This window comes from Phaseolus vulgaris, chromosome 3 (assembly GCF_000499845.2).
Source record: "Phaseolus vulgaris cultivar G19833 chromosome 3, P. vulgaris v2.0, whole genome shotgun sequence".
NCBI classification, from domain to species: domain Eukaryota; kingdom Viridiplantae; phylum Streptophyta; class Magnoliopsida; order Fabales; family Fabaceae; genus Phaseolus; species Phaseolus vulgaris.
The window spans coordinates 42,438,409-42,455,589 of record NC_023757.2 but is presented as its reverse complement, the minus strand read 5'-3'; the positions used below and the strand labels follow the sequence as shown (position 1 = coordinate 42,455,589).

Below are 17,181 nucleotides of genomic sequence, written 5' to 3'. Positions count from 1 at the left end.
GAATGCCTATCTATAACTACTTTAAACTATCAGTGTATATTTTTTCATTGTAAAAAAAGAGGTTTTTTTTGGGATGAATGAAAATATTATATTAATCTTGATTTTTTTTTAAATAAATATTATATACCCCACTAAAAAGATTACATATATTTTCAAAATAGATGCAATTGTTTTTCTAAAATTTTACAGCTTGCTATTGCGGAAAGGCGATTTTTTTCAAAATTAAATTATTCAGCTCTTATCTTAGAATACATATGTCAAACAATATATTGAATTAATTTATAATATATATATATTAATAGTGAAAAGGTCCAAATACTTAATATAAAGTTTGATAGATAATTATATATATATTTCTATCAGAAATGAACTCAAAAAGTACGGTGAGGACTGAGTGTTCTTCGAGTAACGAGCTTTCAGTTGGTCTCTGAGGAGAGATGGAAATCCACCTGCATAAAACTCTCTGATGTTTAAGTTAGTAGGAGCATAAAGATGATAAATTTTTAACAAAGAAGCAAGAGTAAGAGTATAAAATAGAGTTTAGTGTGTTCTCTTACTGAGAGACTCATCACTTATTTATAGATCTTAATAGACTCTGACCGTTAAAAAAAACATTAAATGGTTATCATGAGATATATATAAATTCATTTTATAATAGTAATTATAACCACTAATAATCTATAATCAATTTATGATCTGGTTTATATGTCTTAAATATAATATTAAACCAGCAATTATTGTTTGAATATACCGTTCATAATTGGGGTATGTAAAATATATATTAATCAAACTTATTCATAGCATATGATTTATGTAGATCAATTTCAGTTATTATTCACCTTATCTTTTGTATATTTTTTATTTTCTTTTCATGAATATTACATCAGAAGAATTGTTGTTAAAAATGTTTTGTAGATTTATCATTTATAACATGTATTGTTGTCCAATACATGTTAGTATATTTATAACATTAATTTAAGTCAAGTGTTTCCGACTGTCTGAGGTCTTATTATAACTGAGCTTTTCCAATAAGGCCAAAACACTATAAAAAAAAAAAAAAAAAAACTGGGCACAATTACTTTGACAACTGAGTAAAGATTTTATTGAAGCAAGCACAATATATAATGAATGTTTATATTACTACAACAATGACTTTAATGAAACTTCTAAGAATTTGAGATTGATTGGATTTTCCTGAGATCTCTGGTCTCTTAAGAGCAATAATTTTTATCTTTTGATAGAACGTGAGAACTTCATTCCATGTTTATATATGATCTCCTATTCCCACAAAAATATTAGAAGTCTTGTACCTTAAATTTGACTTAAATCAACACTTATAAGTTGAGCTATTATTCAGCCTTACCAACTACACAAATTGGGCCTAGTCCAAAACAAATATACCTACCAACCTACACATAACTATCAAATCCATAACAGCCATCATTAGAGATTCGTGTTAAAACAAAAAGAGACTTGCTATGTTTAGCCTAATTTCACCTCCAACAAATATTTTAGGATGGCAATTTTGAAACAAAAATAATCACCCGTGAGCTCGAAAGCAAAGTTCCCGAGCAGATCTAGGAATCGCAAGGGGAAAAAGAAGCTGCCTTACCCAAAATGCAAAGGGTGTCCTACATTCCAAACTGTTCATTGATGCAATGAAACAGTAATTCTTACAGTGCACAAGTTTATTCCACAAAAATGAAGAATTTTGGCACATTTGTGATATAAAAAAATTCTTCCAATAGATACACGTCATAATTTCTAACATTACAAGTAAGAAGTTAGCAAGTATTCGTAAACAACTGTTTTTGGAGTTTGCTAGCAAACATCCACTTTTTTTCATTTAGAATACGTTAATATAACTGACAATTATCTCACAATACACTCGCCGTAATTCGCTAACATATTCGGATTAAAAACAAGAAAATGTACATTAGCAAACTCATTAAAATATACTTTTTTTCTTTACAAATTACTAAACGTAAAAGAAAACTACACATTTGCAGCTCTAATCTATGTTAGGCAAAATCGTATACTTTGATTTTGTGCTACAACTCCATGCCGGTCCGACACGAAGCTGACCCAATTCTTTATGGATCAAACGTGAAATTTCTTGTTAGAATGTGGACCATTTTAACACGGACCAGATGTGGATATGCATTCTTCAACTTCTCTAGAACGGGTTAGAAATGTAAGAGATTCAAAAGCAATCAAACCTAACTTTGTGCAGAGGAAAGTCTCACGGTGACAGGCACGCATTCGACAGAAGAGACGTGGTCTCCAGATGATGCATTGTGAGTCACGATTGATACAAAACCGTTCTCAGCATTTGGCAATGCATTATCTATGTCACCAACAGGGCCAGCAATTTCAGCACGGACTGGACGCAGAAGACCCTGCAATCTTAACCGGTAACTTTGACTAGACGGTTGGCCTCTCACATAACTGGTTGTTGTCACTACACTTGCAGAAGATCGCTCAGGCTCAGCAGGGAGATTGGACAGTGCACTAAGATCAAGGTTTGGGAATACTGAGCAACGGCACCGAGGACATTTCACATTCAGCCTAAGCCACTCATCAATGCATTCAACATGAAAATTGTGAGCACAAGGCAAGCCTCGAACCTGCATTAAAGTAAGTTTGAAACTAATTTTCAGTTGTTCTCTACAATACACTTTGCATCTCAACTTTATTAAAAATGTAAGGATCCAAGCATTCAAGAGGTTAGACAAGGAGAGCATTTTGCAGAATGGATAGCAAGCAGACAAGCTATGACCTTCTTGCCACCCTTGATTAGGAAAAAGTGTACCTCATTCCCTACATAGAACTCTTCTAAGCAGATAGGACATTCACTGCAATCAGTAGGAACAGCCTTTAACCTGAACTTTGGGAGTTCCTGAATTAAAGCTTCAACTGCTTCTCTCTGCACCCAATCCAGACAAGAAATCTAATTATCAGTAGTGAAACTAACAATAAATATTCCAACAGAATTTCAGTAAGAGATAAATGTTAAGGAAGATGTTGGGCCAAAAACCCTATCAGTGTATCAGAGAAGAAAGCGAGCTCGTAACAGTAATAAAGGGAGGAAGTCTAATAGAATGGGTTGTTATTACACTTAGGAAGTTTGTTGGAACAATCAGGCAAAGGAATAAATATACTGTTGTGAGAAGAGGGGGGGGAGGATTCTTTTCGTAAACAGGAACGGTTGTTCTGTGTTGAAGGAGATAAGCTCCTTGTGTAATAATTGGGTACTGATTTTCCAAATTCTGTTCTCTTTTATTCTCTATTTCCCATTTTTGCATGCTGTGAAAGAGGATCCCTAACAATATATATAGACACAGTGATAACGAACACATTGTCCAAAAACATAGAAAAGATGGTAAGAGGCTAATACTGGAAAATTGAAGCCATATATTCCATTAACTAAAATATGGCAAACTGACAGTAAAAATATGAAATCAATAAGACTATAAACATCAGTTGAAACTACCTGAGCTGGAGTTAGGTAAAGTCCTGGATGATATGCCGCAGCATCTTGTACCATGCCCCTTGTTTCTTGACCAGCAGCTTCAAATGCCCAATCAGGCACTCGGATCATGTCAACCAGAACCTAACAGAAAAGAAAAGAAAAGAGCAATTTTTACCATCTAATAGTTGTAAAGTATGGACAATCAAAGAGAAACGAATATACGGTTAGACTGCTAAGAATATTATTCCAACTCACATTCAATCAACCCAGTATATACAAATCTTTAAAATAAGAGATCGAAATAGAAGAGTTGCATTGCTTCTAGAAAGAAAGAACCCATCAGTATGAGTAGGGTAACTATTATTATTTTAATGCAGATGATACATTTTTTAATGATGAATCAAGGGAAGTGGCTACTTTAAAGTTGAGCTTTAGAGACAAATTTAAAAACAAAAGATTTATACTTAAAATGGAAGTAAGACAAAGTATATGCATTTCAAATTTAGCTAGAGTTGAGAGGAATATAATTTAAGTAAAATTTGGAGATGTCATACCAATGTGCAAAATAATAAGAATGTCACAGACAGGATACAACATGGACAAATACAACGGGGAAAGACAATGAGAGTTATTTGTGATTGTAAAATACATATCACTTGCAAAGGCAAACTATACATCTGATTATACTCTTAATATAGTGAATTTTGGACTTTAAAGAGACAAGAGAAAAAAGAAAAAAAATGTAGCAAAAAGTATATGTTAAGATGGACGAGTGGCCACACCAAGAAAGATAATATAAAATTGGTTAAGGTAGTTTGGACACACTGAAAGGTCATTGGAAGCTCAGGTGACGAGAGTAGTTCGCATGATTTCTACTCTTGTGATAAGGAGAGAGATCAAACACATTGAAGGAGGTTGCTATGAGGGAATCTTGGAAGTTTTGGTCTTTAACTGAGCAAAATGACACCATGTAATAGTGAGATAAATAAGGATTTTGTTGGGAATTGGAATCACACAAAAGAGGTAGAGGATACTTGGTGTGCATTCTCTATTCATGACACCAACCGATAAACCTTTTTGAGAGGGTAAAAGGAAAGAAAAATATGTTCTCCTACACTGAAGTGTTTTTATTATAAAAGATTGCATCAGATGATGAGCTAGCTTAGATGGCATGTCAGATTACATGCTATTCCAAACTTAACAAATAAGTGATTGTCAACTAAAAATTCATGAGAAACTTAACATATTACCTTACTCATTTTCCTTGCAGAGAGGAAAAACACAAAAAATTTCCCAGGTTATTCAGAGATTGTGTAGAAACACTCATATTTGGTGCCAAACAGCTGTATCCACAACATGCATAGCTAACATAGTAACATATACTGAGTAAGGGAAAAACATACCCCATATTCAGATACAGGGATACCCTGTTGAGCACGCAGTAGATGTGCTTGTCTTCGTGTCAACCACTGCAAATAATTCAACAAACCACAATGAGAACAGTGAGCAACCTAAATTCAAAACAATGAAGGAGAATAGTATTTTTCAGACATTTCCTGTTGATGGGTTGTTCAGAAGAGTAGAAATAGAACAAGCAGAACAAAGAGATTTTGCACACAAAAACAACGAATCAAAACATATAATGAGAAGAGTAGCAACAGAATACTACTACCTTTCCCAAAGACATGCAAGCAATGCAAAGGAGTCCACAGTAACTAAAAAGTAGCCAGATGAGAAAGCCCCATTTTTGACCATCTTCAGGCAACTGCAGGCAATTATTTGCATTATGTATCATAAACTTGTTAACAAGAGTACATGGAAGGTTAAACAAGAATAAAACATACACAGTTCTTTGCACTGCTGAACCACAGGGTACCAATTACAGTCCAAGCCCACAGAAATGGATAGAGAAGCAACACAAGGATTGAAAGGACAACTACTCTTCCACAGAAACGAGCATACCTCTGCTGCCGCCCAAAATCTCTACAAACATACAAGGGGGAGGGGCCATAACAGCGCAAGGGAATTAGAACAAAAATTTGATGAATTAAAACGTCATTTGACTTCATTTCTTAGATACAATACTAAAATTCAGAACCATTTTAATTGAGTTTGATAATATCATTAAATCAAAGTCAGTCACCAAAGCAGATAATCAAAATAATTTTGCTTTTGATATATTGTATTTCAAGGTTTAACATTTTATTTTTGGCATGTGAACTTGGGAATGTAATATTTCTCATGTTTGTCATGAGTTTTAAAAATGTATTCCCAAGTATTCTTCATAACCGGAAAGTAACAATATCTCCTCTTACTTTATTTTTACTCCTATGGAGTGGGATGAGAAAGTTATAATTCGCATAGGAATATGGGATGCTATTTGCTAAGTCAGTTATAAATTATATTTCCACTCTTATTCTTTATCGTAATAATTTTGAATGACAACTATTCCTAAAATATTAAGTTTAATCTAATGTATTTTTTAAATGTACCCAGGAAAAACATTCCTGGTCATAATATTCTTGAGAATGAAATTTTTGGGAATGCGTGACTTGGTTGGACGAGTTTCACCATAATGACTTCTACAAGAGAAAAATAAGAAGAAACTAAACTATCTCAAATAGCTTATGCATAAGTCAAATTGTAGAAACTATCTCAAATAGTTCCTCCAAATTTTTATTTTAACTTTCGCATAAGCTCATTTTAACTTTGTAGAAGGCAATTTCATTGTTATTCTTCTAAAAATCCTTATAAAGAAGCTCAACCAAAAAAACTCATAAATTGAAATAAACACCCCACGATAAATTAAGTGGAAAACAAACCCAGGAAACTTCATTTTCCCCGACACATGAAAATAAACTTTCACAGGACATTAATACTTTCCACCCATAAACTTTTAAGTCCTTGTGTTCCATAGCGCTATTTTAACTTCTAAACTTGAGACATGCTACCCATTGAAGTCACTGTGCGATTCAGGAAAGTAGTCTGCCTCAACAAGTTTCTCATGTTAAAATCATAGCTACCCGTACAATGATGGAAACATGAGCCAATGAAGTAGACAGACATGTAGACACAGTTAACTCAAAATATAAGATGCTGATGTATATATGTGTGTGTGTGTGTGTGTATATATATATAATTACGTTAAATTAAATACCAGCATTGTTTATAGAATATCTCTAAAGTAAGAACCATGATACACGTATAAAATTAAACAAGCAACATGTATAAAAATATCAAAATTGAAAATTAAAGTGCTATGTATTTCATTTCCCTATGATAACGAGTTTGAGAGTCTCACGAAACAATACTATGAGACATCATTACACAGTTCAAACACTCTCTTTACAGAAGAACATTATAAAACAAGATGGTGGCCTACTAGACTGTTTTTTTCACCTACAATCCGTCTAGCTATGACCAAAAATCAAGATATTTGTGTTTGTTGCATATGCTGGAAGCTTTCTGAGTTTTCTCATCCTACCTAAAACTATTTTACTATTTTGAAAAGTCTAAACTTGTTTGATTTTGACTAAAGTTAAAAAATTTGTACAAGTCATGTTCATTTCCATGTTAAGCAAATGGAAATGTCTGCAAGATGTTAGAATTGTATTCAGCCACGTCCTTAACATGTCAAAGCCAAGAAACATCGTTTTTACTACAAAAGCAGAATGGTGTGTTCAACACTTGCCATTGATTGGTGTTGGTGTGGATCACATGTCAAACACGACACTCACTTGGCTACACCCTCAACAACCAGTGTTGATGCTACATAGTCATGACTCATGAGCACATTAGTTGCATTGCATGGATTGATTTCATCAACAATCCACACTCTGTAAGTTGGCAATCAACATGTGTACAAGTATTTTAAGTTACGAGGTTCTAACAATACAGTTTCCAATGCATTATTAATTATTAACTAGAATTTATGGAAATCACAAAAGTCCGGATGAAACTCATTGATTAGGGAGTGAACCAGCATTATTTCGTGAGTTTAATAAATTTCAACCAATAAAAGTGTATTTGATGGTGTGATGTTATTGCACACTTAAATATGGCTAAATTTAAATTAGACAGACTAAAAGAAACATATCAGAATGGTGAAATACCAAAACATTATACATCATACTCTAGTTTCAAAAAGTATATTAGCGCAATCAACCAATGTAGATGGAAGAAAACAGCCTATAAATTTGTATTAAATAGTCAACAGTGGCATTAGTGTTTATGGTTGGAAGGCCTTACAATCCCATTCCCGCAGCAAGCCCGTTATCAACAAACATCAAGAGCCGGAAAACAAACACAGTAGTGTAGTCGACCTGAACACCAATGAAAGAAAGGAAAGCGGACATTTATGAACAACCTTATCATATGAAAAAAAATAGAAACACGGGGATTTTAAAAGGAAACCTCACCACAATCCATATGTGCAACGGATAGGTACAAGAATGATACCGCTTCCAATTAATTGCGACAATAACTCTACAAGTAGAGAGGTTAAAGAATACACACACATCTGATTGACTTTTGTGCCGGAATGCGTTATTTGAGTAGCATAAATTTCGGTTTATTTTTAGTATTTCTGACAACAGTGATTCAGCTTAAGTTAGGAAGAATGATGAGGCAAATGAAAATGCAGAACAGAAGCAAAATTAGGTAAATCGAGAAACTGAATCGTGAAAGGATACACACTGGTGGCGAGCATGGCCAAAAAAAAGCCATCGTACCTGCAACGAAGGAGTTACATTCAATCAGAATTGGGATAGAACACAAACGATCTTGGAATTGAATCCAAGAATAGTAAGATAACCAACCACTTGAAATCAACGCCTCTGATAGCCATGGGAATTGATTAAGTGAAACCCTAGAAGAAAGAAATGGCGTGGTAGTGAAGAATCGTGCTTAAGCAGCGTTAAAATGCATGAATCGGAGGAGAGTGGGAATCGGAATCAGAATGGAATGGAATGGAATGCATAAGAAGATGAAGTTAGGAAAAGCAGGGGAAAAGATGAGAGTGAAGTGAAGGATTGAAAAGGAGAATAACACAGTAAAAAAAAGGGAAGTGTGTGGTTGGGTGAGAGGATGAACTAACAAAACAAAACCCAAAACACACGCACCGGACCGCCAACAACGCCAAGTTTTGACTTGTGCCAATTATTTTGTTTTTGCAAGCGCTTGTTACACACTGCACTTCTTCGCGTTAAAAAGTGTCACTGTCACTGCAACTTTGTTTTACGATTTCAGCCATTTTAATTGTGATCTGCAACGTTTCACTCATGGAGTTGTACTTAAATCACTTTGTGTTTTTGCTTAATCCTTTGTTTAGTTTATGAAATAACTGTTTGATGAAAAAGTGAAAATAATATATAACATTTTTTTAAAAATTATCATAATATTATTAGCACTTGATTCAAGGAATGCTTGTATCAACCAATTTTAGGAAGACATAACAATTTTGTTATACATTTTATAGTCTAAGGGTGTGACACAAAGTTTAGTGTATCTTTCAAAACTTGGATGCTATTAACGCATTCCAGAAATACACATTTATGAAGTGCTATTTAGATTAATTCAAATAACTTCATTAAAGAAAGTAGTTAGTGTTAAAATGTGATATAATATTAATGTAGAATTACTCAAAGTAAAGATAAAGTCGTCGATAAAAATGGTTAGCATTCATTAATATTCTTTCTCTACATCAGATTCAGTAGATACTGTGTTGATAAAATATACAAGGATTTCAATGAATAAAGTTTTATTACTAATTTGAATAACTGTTTAACTGTTGTAATTAATGATTGGGTATTACTAATTTCAATGAATATAGTCTTAGTTTATGCGCAAAGTCTGTGATTATTTGTAAAACTCCTTTTTTAATTAAATACGTTTTTAATAAATGTGTTCTCTTCTCTCTCTCTCATTTTAGTTCCTGTTTTATGCGCAAATTATGTGTTTATTTGTAAAATTCATTTTCTCTTAAATATACTTTTAATAAACATGTGTTTCTCTCTCTTTTGTAGTTATTGCAGAAATATTGTTAATTTTAAATTTATGATATTTTCTAATCACAATTTTAAATTATATAATTAAGATAAAAATACTTCAATTAAGATAATTTTTTTATGACTTAATTATATATTTGTTATTTAATATAAATAAGAATGTATTATTTTTACTTTTTCATGCAATAATTTACTTTTGATATTCTTTTTATTTCAAATAACTATGTTTCAGTTAAATCTTATAATTTATTATATATATATATATATATGCATTGTTTTTTACGTTATAATATTGAACCATTATAAAATCAAATTTTAAATATACCATATTTTTAGGATTAATAATCATAATATGCACAATATAAAAATAAAAAAATTTCTTTCGATTCTTATAAATTTAAAATTAATTTAAATTTATTAGATAAAAAAATGTTTTAAATCCCTACAAATATTATCCTGTCTTATTTTAGTCTCTGTGTTTTTTTTCAATTTTAAATCTTTGAAATTTGTTAGCGTCCTGTCTATTGACTCAATTCCTCAAGTTCTAATAATTGATATTTAATTTCTTGATTGAATCCTTAATTTTTGGAAACTTAAAAAGCCCTTCTGTTAAGCCTCGATCAATGAATCTACAAAATTTTTCCAATTGTATCTGATTCAATCCGTAGTGTACACATTTCTTCATTTCCACTCCCAAGCATTTTTAATTTTTCAAATCGTGTCATGCTTCATCAAATCACATGAATCCATTTAGCAATAGTGGAATTTCTATTCTTGATAGAATTACATGAAATTTTATCTAATTGCGTGCTATTTACATTTTTATTTTCCCAGTATCTTTTTATTTTTTTTTTTTATTTAGTCTTTTTTTTTTTTTTTCTATCTAACACCATTTCAAAAGTAAAAAAACATAATAAATTTAAAAAGTTAATAATTTTAATTTTAAATGCATTAAAAAAATATTTTTTTTAATATTTAAAATAGTTATTAATGAATAAAGAAATAAGTTTTTACAAAAAAAAGTAATAAATTAAAAAAATTTAGTTTAATTTTTTTTTAAATTAAGAAAATAAAAAATTAAACCCTACAACAACAAAAAAATTAAATCTATAAACATAAATTAGTATTTATTTTTATTATTATTGATGATCTAATCATGTTAATTTCAAGTAAAAAATATAGGACATAATTATAAAAAATTCAAAGTCAATTAATATTACTTAAAGTCAATTAATATTACTTAGTACTGGACACAGATAAACTAGACTCACTTATTAGTGAGTGGATGTTTCTTTCTGCGCCTATACATTTTTCTTTCTGCACTCCAAAGTTTTTCGAAATACTCAAATAGCTCTTGACAGTTTTGTGTGGTTCTCGAATAGGGAGTGTTTCATAAGTAAAAAATTTTGTTTGGGAATAAGAATTTTGTACACAAAAAGAAACATTCCATAATGATTTTTCTAGAATACTTTTTTTACTTCTAAAATGGTAAATCTATAATTCATAAAATATATTCTTGAAAGGTATTTTAAAATGGTTATAGACTACCATTTTCGAGAACAAGTTACGGACCAAGAATATAATATGCATGCACTTTCAAGAAGAAGGATACGTTGTCCTTGGGTTCTTAAAACCCCAGAGTTAATTTTGTCACTTCACATTTTTATGGGGTGCATAATGTAGGGGTTAATTTTGTCACTTTACATTTTTATGGGTGCAGGAAACAGTGAATTTCAAAAAATTAAATGCACTCTGGCCCACCACAAGTCAGTGGGTTAAAAACCCAACTCACTTAATATTTTGGAGTTAGTGGGTCAAATATTGTGAACGAACTAGGACCATCACATGTTCAACTTAAATCTCAACGACACATCCTAAAAAAAGTTAGACATTTTCGTATAGTCACCAGCCACCGTTCTAAGTGGTGCTTCTCCTTGACAACCATTATGTTGCACCATTTCCGTAATATGGTATTGTTTTTACACCATTGATGTACAAAGACACTAGTCATTCAGAGATAGATTTCCATTTGTTCCTTTCTGAAGCTGTACCTCGCATTCATTGGACTATAGTATTGGACTTACTGATTGAGTTTGTCTTTCAACAAAGTTTAGGAGTCAAAACTTTTATTACATTATGCATTTAATCACGATACAGGTGCAAACTGCTAATATTCTTCCCCTATATATTCTCAATCCATTGCATAGTTTGCTCAACTTATTCTGTTTGCTGAATAAATCATATTCAGCCAAACATATTATTAACAACAAGCTAATCTTATTAGTTCCTGGTTTATGGTTAAATTTTCTTTGCAGGACCTTTGTGTGTGCTTCAACTTGGAATATTTTAAGCATAAACAGAGTCAGGTATAACTAATCCATCATACACGACAAGATACCCCCAAGGTCCAAATTATCTCTTATAAAACTCAAATTAGTCTTCAGGCTTCCATTACATTTATGAATTTGTTACAGAAAGTGGACTTTAAGTCTAACTCAACCCCATAAAACCGGCTTAATGAGGTGAGGTTTGCACCTACTTATATACTATGAAAGACTCTCATCTCTAGTCGATGTGGGATCTCCAACAGAACTCTCATTCGTCTAATCATCTTTAGAGTGTATTAATTAAACATGAGAACAACTTGAACTACTGATCAGTATCCATATTCCTGTTATACCTTGACCAAAAGAATACAATTAGTTACAATTTGGTGGGTTCTTGGAACATTTATATACAGCAGATGCAGGCTGCTTGTATGCAGGAATGTCACTGGGATCAACAAAGCGGACTTCACCAGGTGAAAAAGACAGATCCCTGTGCCTGAATTCAAAATAAAAGTGATATCTAGAATTAAATAGCCAAAAACAAAACCAAGCTTGGAACCATGCAGTTACCTTCGTAGGTCTAGTCCTATCAAACCAGCCTGAAGAATTGTCAAGTTGTCAGAATCAGGCGAGACTATAATAACGGTGTCACCCGAGTACTGAGTTTCAAGAATCGACATAAGTTGTGTCACACGAACAAAAACATCCGCAACACTCTCATTCGGAGTTCCATTATCAGTGGGAGGAGGCTTGATGTTCGGAGATATACCATCTGACGCATACACCTGCACCATTTGAAGGTCTTACTTTATCATTTCATAAGAATGTCACCACATCTCTTTGTTGGTGTGTTACGAACTTAAATCACATGAAAGTTAACTAAAAAAGATTCATTGGTATTTAAACAAAAGTTTGAATGGATAAATCCTACTTCTGAAACAGATTCCAGTTTTTTTCCTTCATAAGCACCTAATCCACGGGCATCTAGAAAGCTGTATTCTGGGACTAGATAGCTGAAATAAGATAATTTTGTAACAATGGTGAGGTTTTGGGAACTGGAGTACATGGAGACTCAAACTTGCGGTTATAATTTAAAAATGAAACAGAGTAAAAAACCAGCAAACAAACCTACGGGTAACTCCATTAACAGAAGCAATGATCTCTGCAGTCTGGTAAGCTCTTTGAGTTATAGCAGCCCAGATCCAACATCCTTTGTCACATGCTCCCATTTCTTTCAAATCAAAAGCTGCTTTTATAGCCTGTTTTTTCCCTCTTTCAGATAAGCCACTATCCACTGAAGTCTTCTCCACGGGGTTGGTCTTAATAATTCCCATGCTCTCAAACTCAGACTCACCAGCTCTCACAAGAAAATAACTTCCCACACCACCACCAACAGATTTATTACTTATTATTAATTCACCGCAAATTAACACTTAACTACAAGGGAATGGTTTACGGGATTACCGGTTGGTGAGGCGTGGTGGGGGCATTTGGAAGAGGCCGCTGGCACCGGCCACCGGCTCTGTCACGGACAGAGAAGTTGTGAATGAGAGATTGAAATTGAAAGAGATGGTGAATGCGGTGGTGCTGAGGAGGTGGCGGCGCCGGAGGTGGACGTTTACGGCTTCCGGAGGAGGAGACGACGGTTGTGGTAGGTAAAGAGAAAGTGTTTCCCTCGTTTGATTTGGTGCCATCATTTTCTTCCTTGGTATTAATGGCCGAGGTTTACAACCTTATCAATACCAGCGTCAAATAACAGACTACCACATCCAACCCAAATAAATTTAGAAAAATATACATATAATTGTTCAACTATACAACTCTCATACTTAAAATTTCAAATTTTACATCAAATAACAAAAACGAGTTATGATATAATGATATATTTAGGAACATATTTTTTATACAACCACAATACTATTATTTTAATATTTTTTATATCATTTAATTACAAAATTTATTTTTTATTATATATATTTATATTTAAACACATCCCATCAAGAGTTGTATACAACTCTTAAGGTTATCAAAACATCATTTCCTATAACAAAAATACTTTTTTTTTACAAAAATGATATATTGACAACCTTGTTTCAGTATACAACCCTTTCTCTTCACCTAAAATTTCAACTTTTGTTTGAAATGACAAAAATACCCTTTTTATATCATCAATTAGAGGTTGTAGGGTGTCAATATATCATTGTTTTTTTATATTATTAATAAGTTGTATAGTGATGCAAGATGTTAACCTATCATTGTTTTAAGTGATTTTCTTTTCGTTTTAGATAATTCATCTGAATTAATTTTCTGTATTAGGTAACTAATTTTATGGATTTAACAAATTAATATTACTAAATAATATTATTAACATTTATAATAATATAGTTATTCTTTAATTTACTTATCTTTTGTTAAAGGCTGAAATGAATCCTATAAACTTTTTTGAGAGCTCTTTCTTTGTTAAGTTTTCTTTTTAAGTTGTTTTACTATTTTCCTTATTCTATTTTTTTCGAAACTTGACTAATAGTTGTATGTATTAGACACTTTAATATTGAAGTAAGATTTTTAAAATCAATATTAATAATATCAATATAATAAAAATTGTTATTATAATATTAATTATATTAATAATATTAAAAATAATATTTTCATATTAATTAAATTAATAATTTTAGTAAAAATATGAATATTAATAATAATATTATTAAAAATATTAAAAGTATTATTAATTAAAAAATAATATTATTAATATTACCTACGAAACATTCATAATGTTGATTCGTGGGTAATATTATGTGGATTCATAACTAATGCTTACGGATGTGTATCCTTAGATAATATTTTTCATAAATAATATTATTAATATTAATTGTAATATTATTATTAATAATAATAATATTAAAAATAGTTTTTAAAATAATAATAATATTAAAAAATATCAATAATAATGTACTGGTGTATTGTGAGAAGGTCATGTAGCAACACATGGTCGACCGACCCATGACGACGAGTCATGGGTTGACTAAGTTAGCAGGACTAACCCATAATTAAGAGTTGTTTAGCGTAACCCTAAACACGAATTAATCTCCTAATCTAACCCATCAACGAAGACCCATTAAGGTAATATAAATAAGCACAAAATCCAAGAACTAGGTAAGTCATTATCTACAATACTTTGACAATCGAATGCTGACACCCTGACTGACTTGATCGTCAGAGTGTCTTCTGCAGATACCATCCCAGCTTGTGTTACCAAACGACTGAGAGGAGGGAGGTGAAGCAGGAAGCTAAGCACTATAACGACCGACCGAGTGGAGAAGCGAGGCAATCGTTCTCTAGGCCCAACACTCGTTCGAGAACAAATAATATAAATAACATTAATATTATTAATCATAATAAAAGTAATATTAATATTAATAATATTATTAGTAATGTTATTAAGAATGTTAATGATAACATTAATAATTTTAATAAAAATATTAATAATATTATTTATTTTTGTTGTTGTTATTATTGGTAATAAGTGGATAATATTTTGTATGTAATGCTGAATTTACTTACAAATACAGATTTGTGAGTAATAATTTGTATGTAATGTTGAATTTATTTACAGATATAGATTCGTATGTAATAATTTGTAAGTAACAATAAATTTACTTATAAACAAAAATTTTGTGAATAATAATTCGTATGTAATGTTAAATTTATCTAGAAATACATATTCATAAACAATAATTTATGAATAATGATGATTTTTTTATCAATAAAAATCTAATATAATAATTCTGAATAATATTGAACTTACCTATATATACATATTTGTGGATAAAAATTTGTGAATAAATTTAATTTTTTTTAATAATAGTACAAAAATCTGAATAATGATTAGCAAAATAATCTCATGGTCCAACGTATCTTCCTAAATGATCATTATGTACAACTCTTAATCCATTATATTCACTTTACCATAATCAATTATGAAATAGACATAATTAGTTATATACTATTGCCTGCTTAACAATAATTAATTTTAACTGATTCATTTTTTATACTTACTTATAACAGTTAATTACAATGATGTTGCATAATTTTACATCTGAACTTATATTTACTGAATATTCATATGAAATTTGAATTCTGAATATAGTTTTTCGTTTTTTTTCAGTTGCATGTGTTCAGAAGAAAGAATTAAAAATTACTTGAATGATGATGAGCATGTGATGTGGCAGTAACTATTTGTGGGTCTGCCTCTGTAATAAGGAAAAGTTTTGTTTGACACTTTTTATACTAAAACATCTATTATAATAATAAAATAATATAAATAGAATATTATAATAAAATAATAATTTATAAGTTTGTAAGTTGTATGTTATTGAAAAAAGGGAGTGTTATGCTGTCGGGTTCCTGTACTAAAGGCAGGTAATTTGTACTTTCAGACTATGTTTTCATTTAATTAATTGACCACCATGTATTACACGCGTGAGACTTACATGTGTATGGGATCAGCAGTTATTTTTTGTGAACCACTTGGTGTCACTGTCCTTTACAGCAGTCGAAGTCATGCTCTATCATATTAATCACGATAATAAATAATATTACTAGTGTGTATTTTTCATGTGGATTGCCTTTTGGCAAAAATCAGTCCAAATTTATTTTTAAATATGTGGGTTGGAAATTCTTAATTTAATATTTGTTTGCATGAATATTTCTAAAATATTTGAAACATTTTAATATTTACTAAATGAAACGTTTGCAACTAAAATCACATTATGATGATATAAAATTTATTAATTAATTTTTTTGAAACTAAAATCAATAAATTGTGATTTTATAAGATTAAATCTATATAAATAAATTTGAAAGAATAAGATAAAAAATTATAAAACAATACAACGTCATCGTTGATTTATGTGTTTGAAATTTAGTTATTATTGCGCCGAAAGAGTATTAGTTGAAAACGGTTGAGACCAATGGAAAGTGTGTTTCTCATGTGTGGCGAAAAGCTGTCTGTTGATGACAGAACAAACTAAGTAATGACCAGTCAAATTTCATCTACACATTATTATATTTGTTTTTATATAAGCGTAGAAAAAAAATACAAATAAATAGAAAATAAGGTTACTTTAATTATAAAGCACATTTATAATGAATTATAGGATTTCTTAAAGCTTATTTTTTGTGATAAGTGTAATACTATTAGTAATGATAATAATAATAATGAAATAAAAAGCACTTTTAAAACAAATAATTTTTTAGTTTATTTTTTAAAACACGTCCTTTCATCCACTGATTGTGTTGAGGAGGAAAACTTTAACAAATGGTAATGATTTATTTGAACTGATTCAGAAATAAGGATGTCAAAAGTTATAGATTAATA

At 30.9% G+C, this 17,181-nt stretch overlaps 2 protein-coding genes across 2 annotated transcripts; both read right to left on the bottom strand.

The window, feature by feature from the left end:
- Positions 1-1,915: 1,915 nt before the first annotated feature.
- LOC137807863 (E3 ubiquitin-protein ligase SIS3) lies at positions 1,916-8,698 on the bottom strand. The gene is made up of 10 exons (XM_068608696.1): positions 8,290-8,698; positions 8,164-8,202; positions 7,891-7,957; positions 7,721-7,794; positions 5,317-5,455; positions 5,145-5,237; positions 4,876-4,941; positions 3,494-3,613; positions 2,813-2,926; positions 1,916-2,627 (listed from the first exon to the last, which is right to left on the bottom strand). Exons 1-10 carry the CDS (start codon positions 8,316-8,318, stop codon positions 2,220-2,222), a joined length of 1,149 nt encoding a protein of 382 aa, XP_068464797.1. The 5' UTR covers positions 8,319-8,698; the 3' UTR covers positions 1,916-2,219.
- Positions 8,699-11,872: 3,174 nt separating this feature from the next.
- Positions 11,873-13,580, bottom strand: LOC137807859 (uncharacterized). Its single transcript, XM_068608689.1, has 5 exons — positions 13,269-13,580; positions 12,933-13,178; positions 12,736-12,817; positions 12,375-12,589; positions 11,873-12,300 (listed from the first exon to the last, which is right to left on the bottom strand). Exons 1-5 carry the CDS (start codon positions 13,499-13,501, stop codon positions 12,177-12,179), a joined length of 900 nt encoding a protein of 299 aa, XP_068464790.1. The 5' UTR covers positions 13,502-13,580; the 3' UTR covers positions 11,873-12,176.
- Positions 13,581-17,181: the final 3,601 nt, after the last annotated feature.

Bases quoted from the DNA above. Each gene is read 5' to 3' on its own strand.
- LOC137807863 (XM_068608696.1), bottom strand. From the start codon at position 8,318: ATGGCTATCAGAGGCGTTGATTTCAAGTG. The intron at 8,203-8,289 runs GTTGGTTATCTT...CCTTCGTTGCAG, and splicing joins AGAGGCGTTGATTTCAAGTG to GTACGATGGCTTTTTTTTGG. The intron at 2,628-2,812 runs GTACACTTTTTC...ACTTTAATGCAG, and splicing joins AGTTCTATGTAGGGAATGAG to GTTCGAGGCTTGCCTTGTGC.
- LOC137807859 (XM_068608689.1), bottom strand. From the start codon at position 13,501: ATGATGGCACCAAATCAAACGAGGGAAACACTTTCTCTTTACCTACCA. The intron at 12,590-12,735 runs GTAGGATTTATC...CAAATGGTGCAG, and splicing joins AACTGGAATCTGTTTCAGAA to GTGTATGCGTCAGATGGTAT. The intron at 12,301-12,374 runs GTAACTGCATGG...TTTTGAATTCAG, and splicing joins ATAGGACTAGACCTACGAAG to GCACAGGGATCTGTCTTTTT.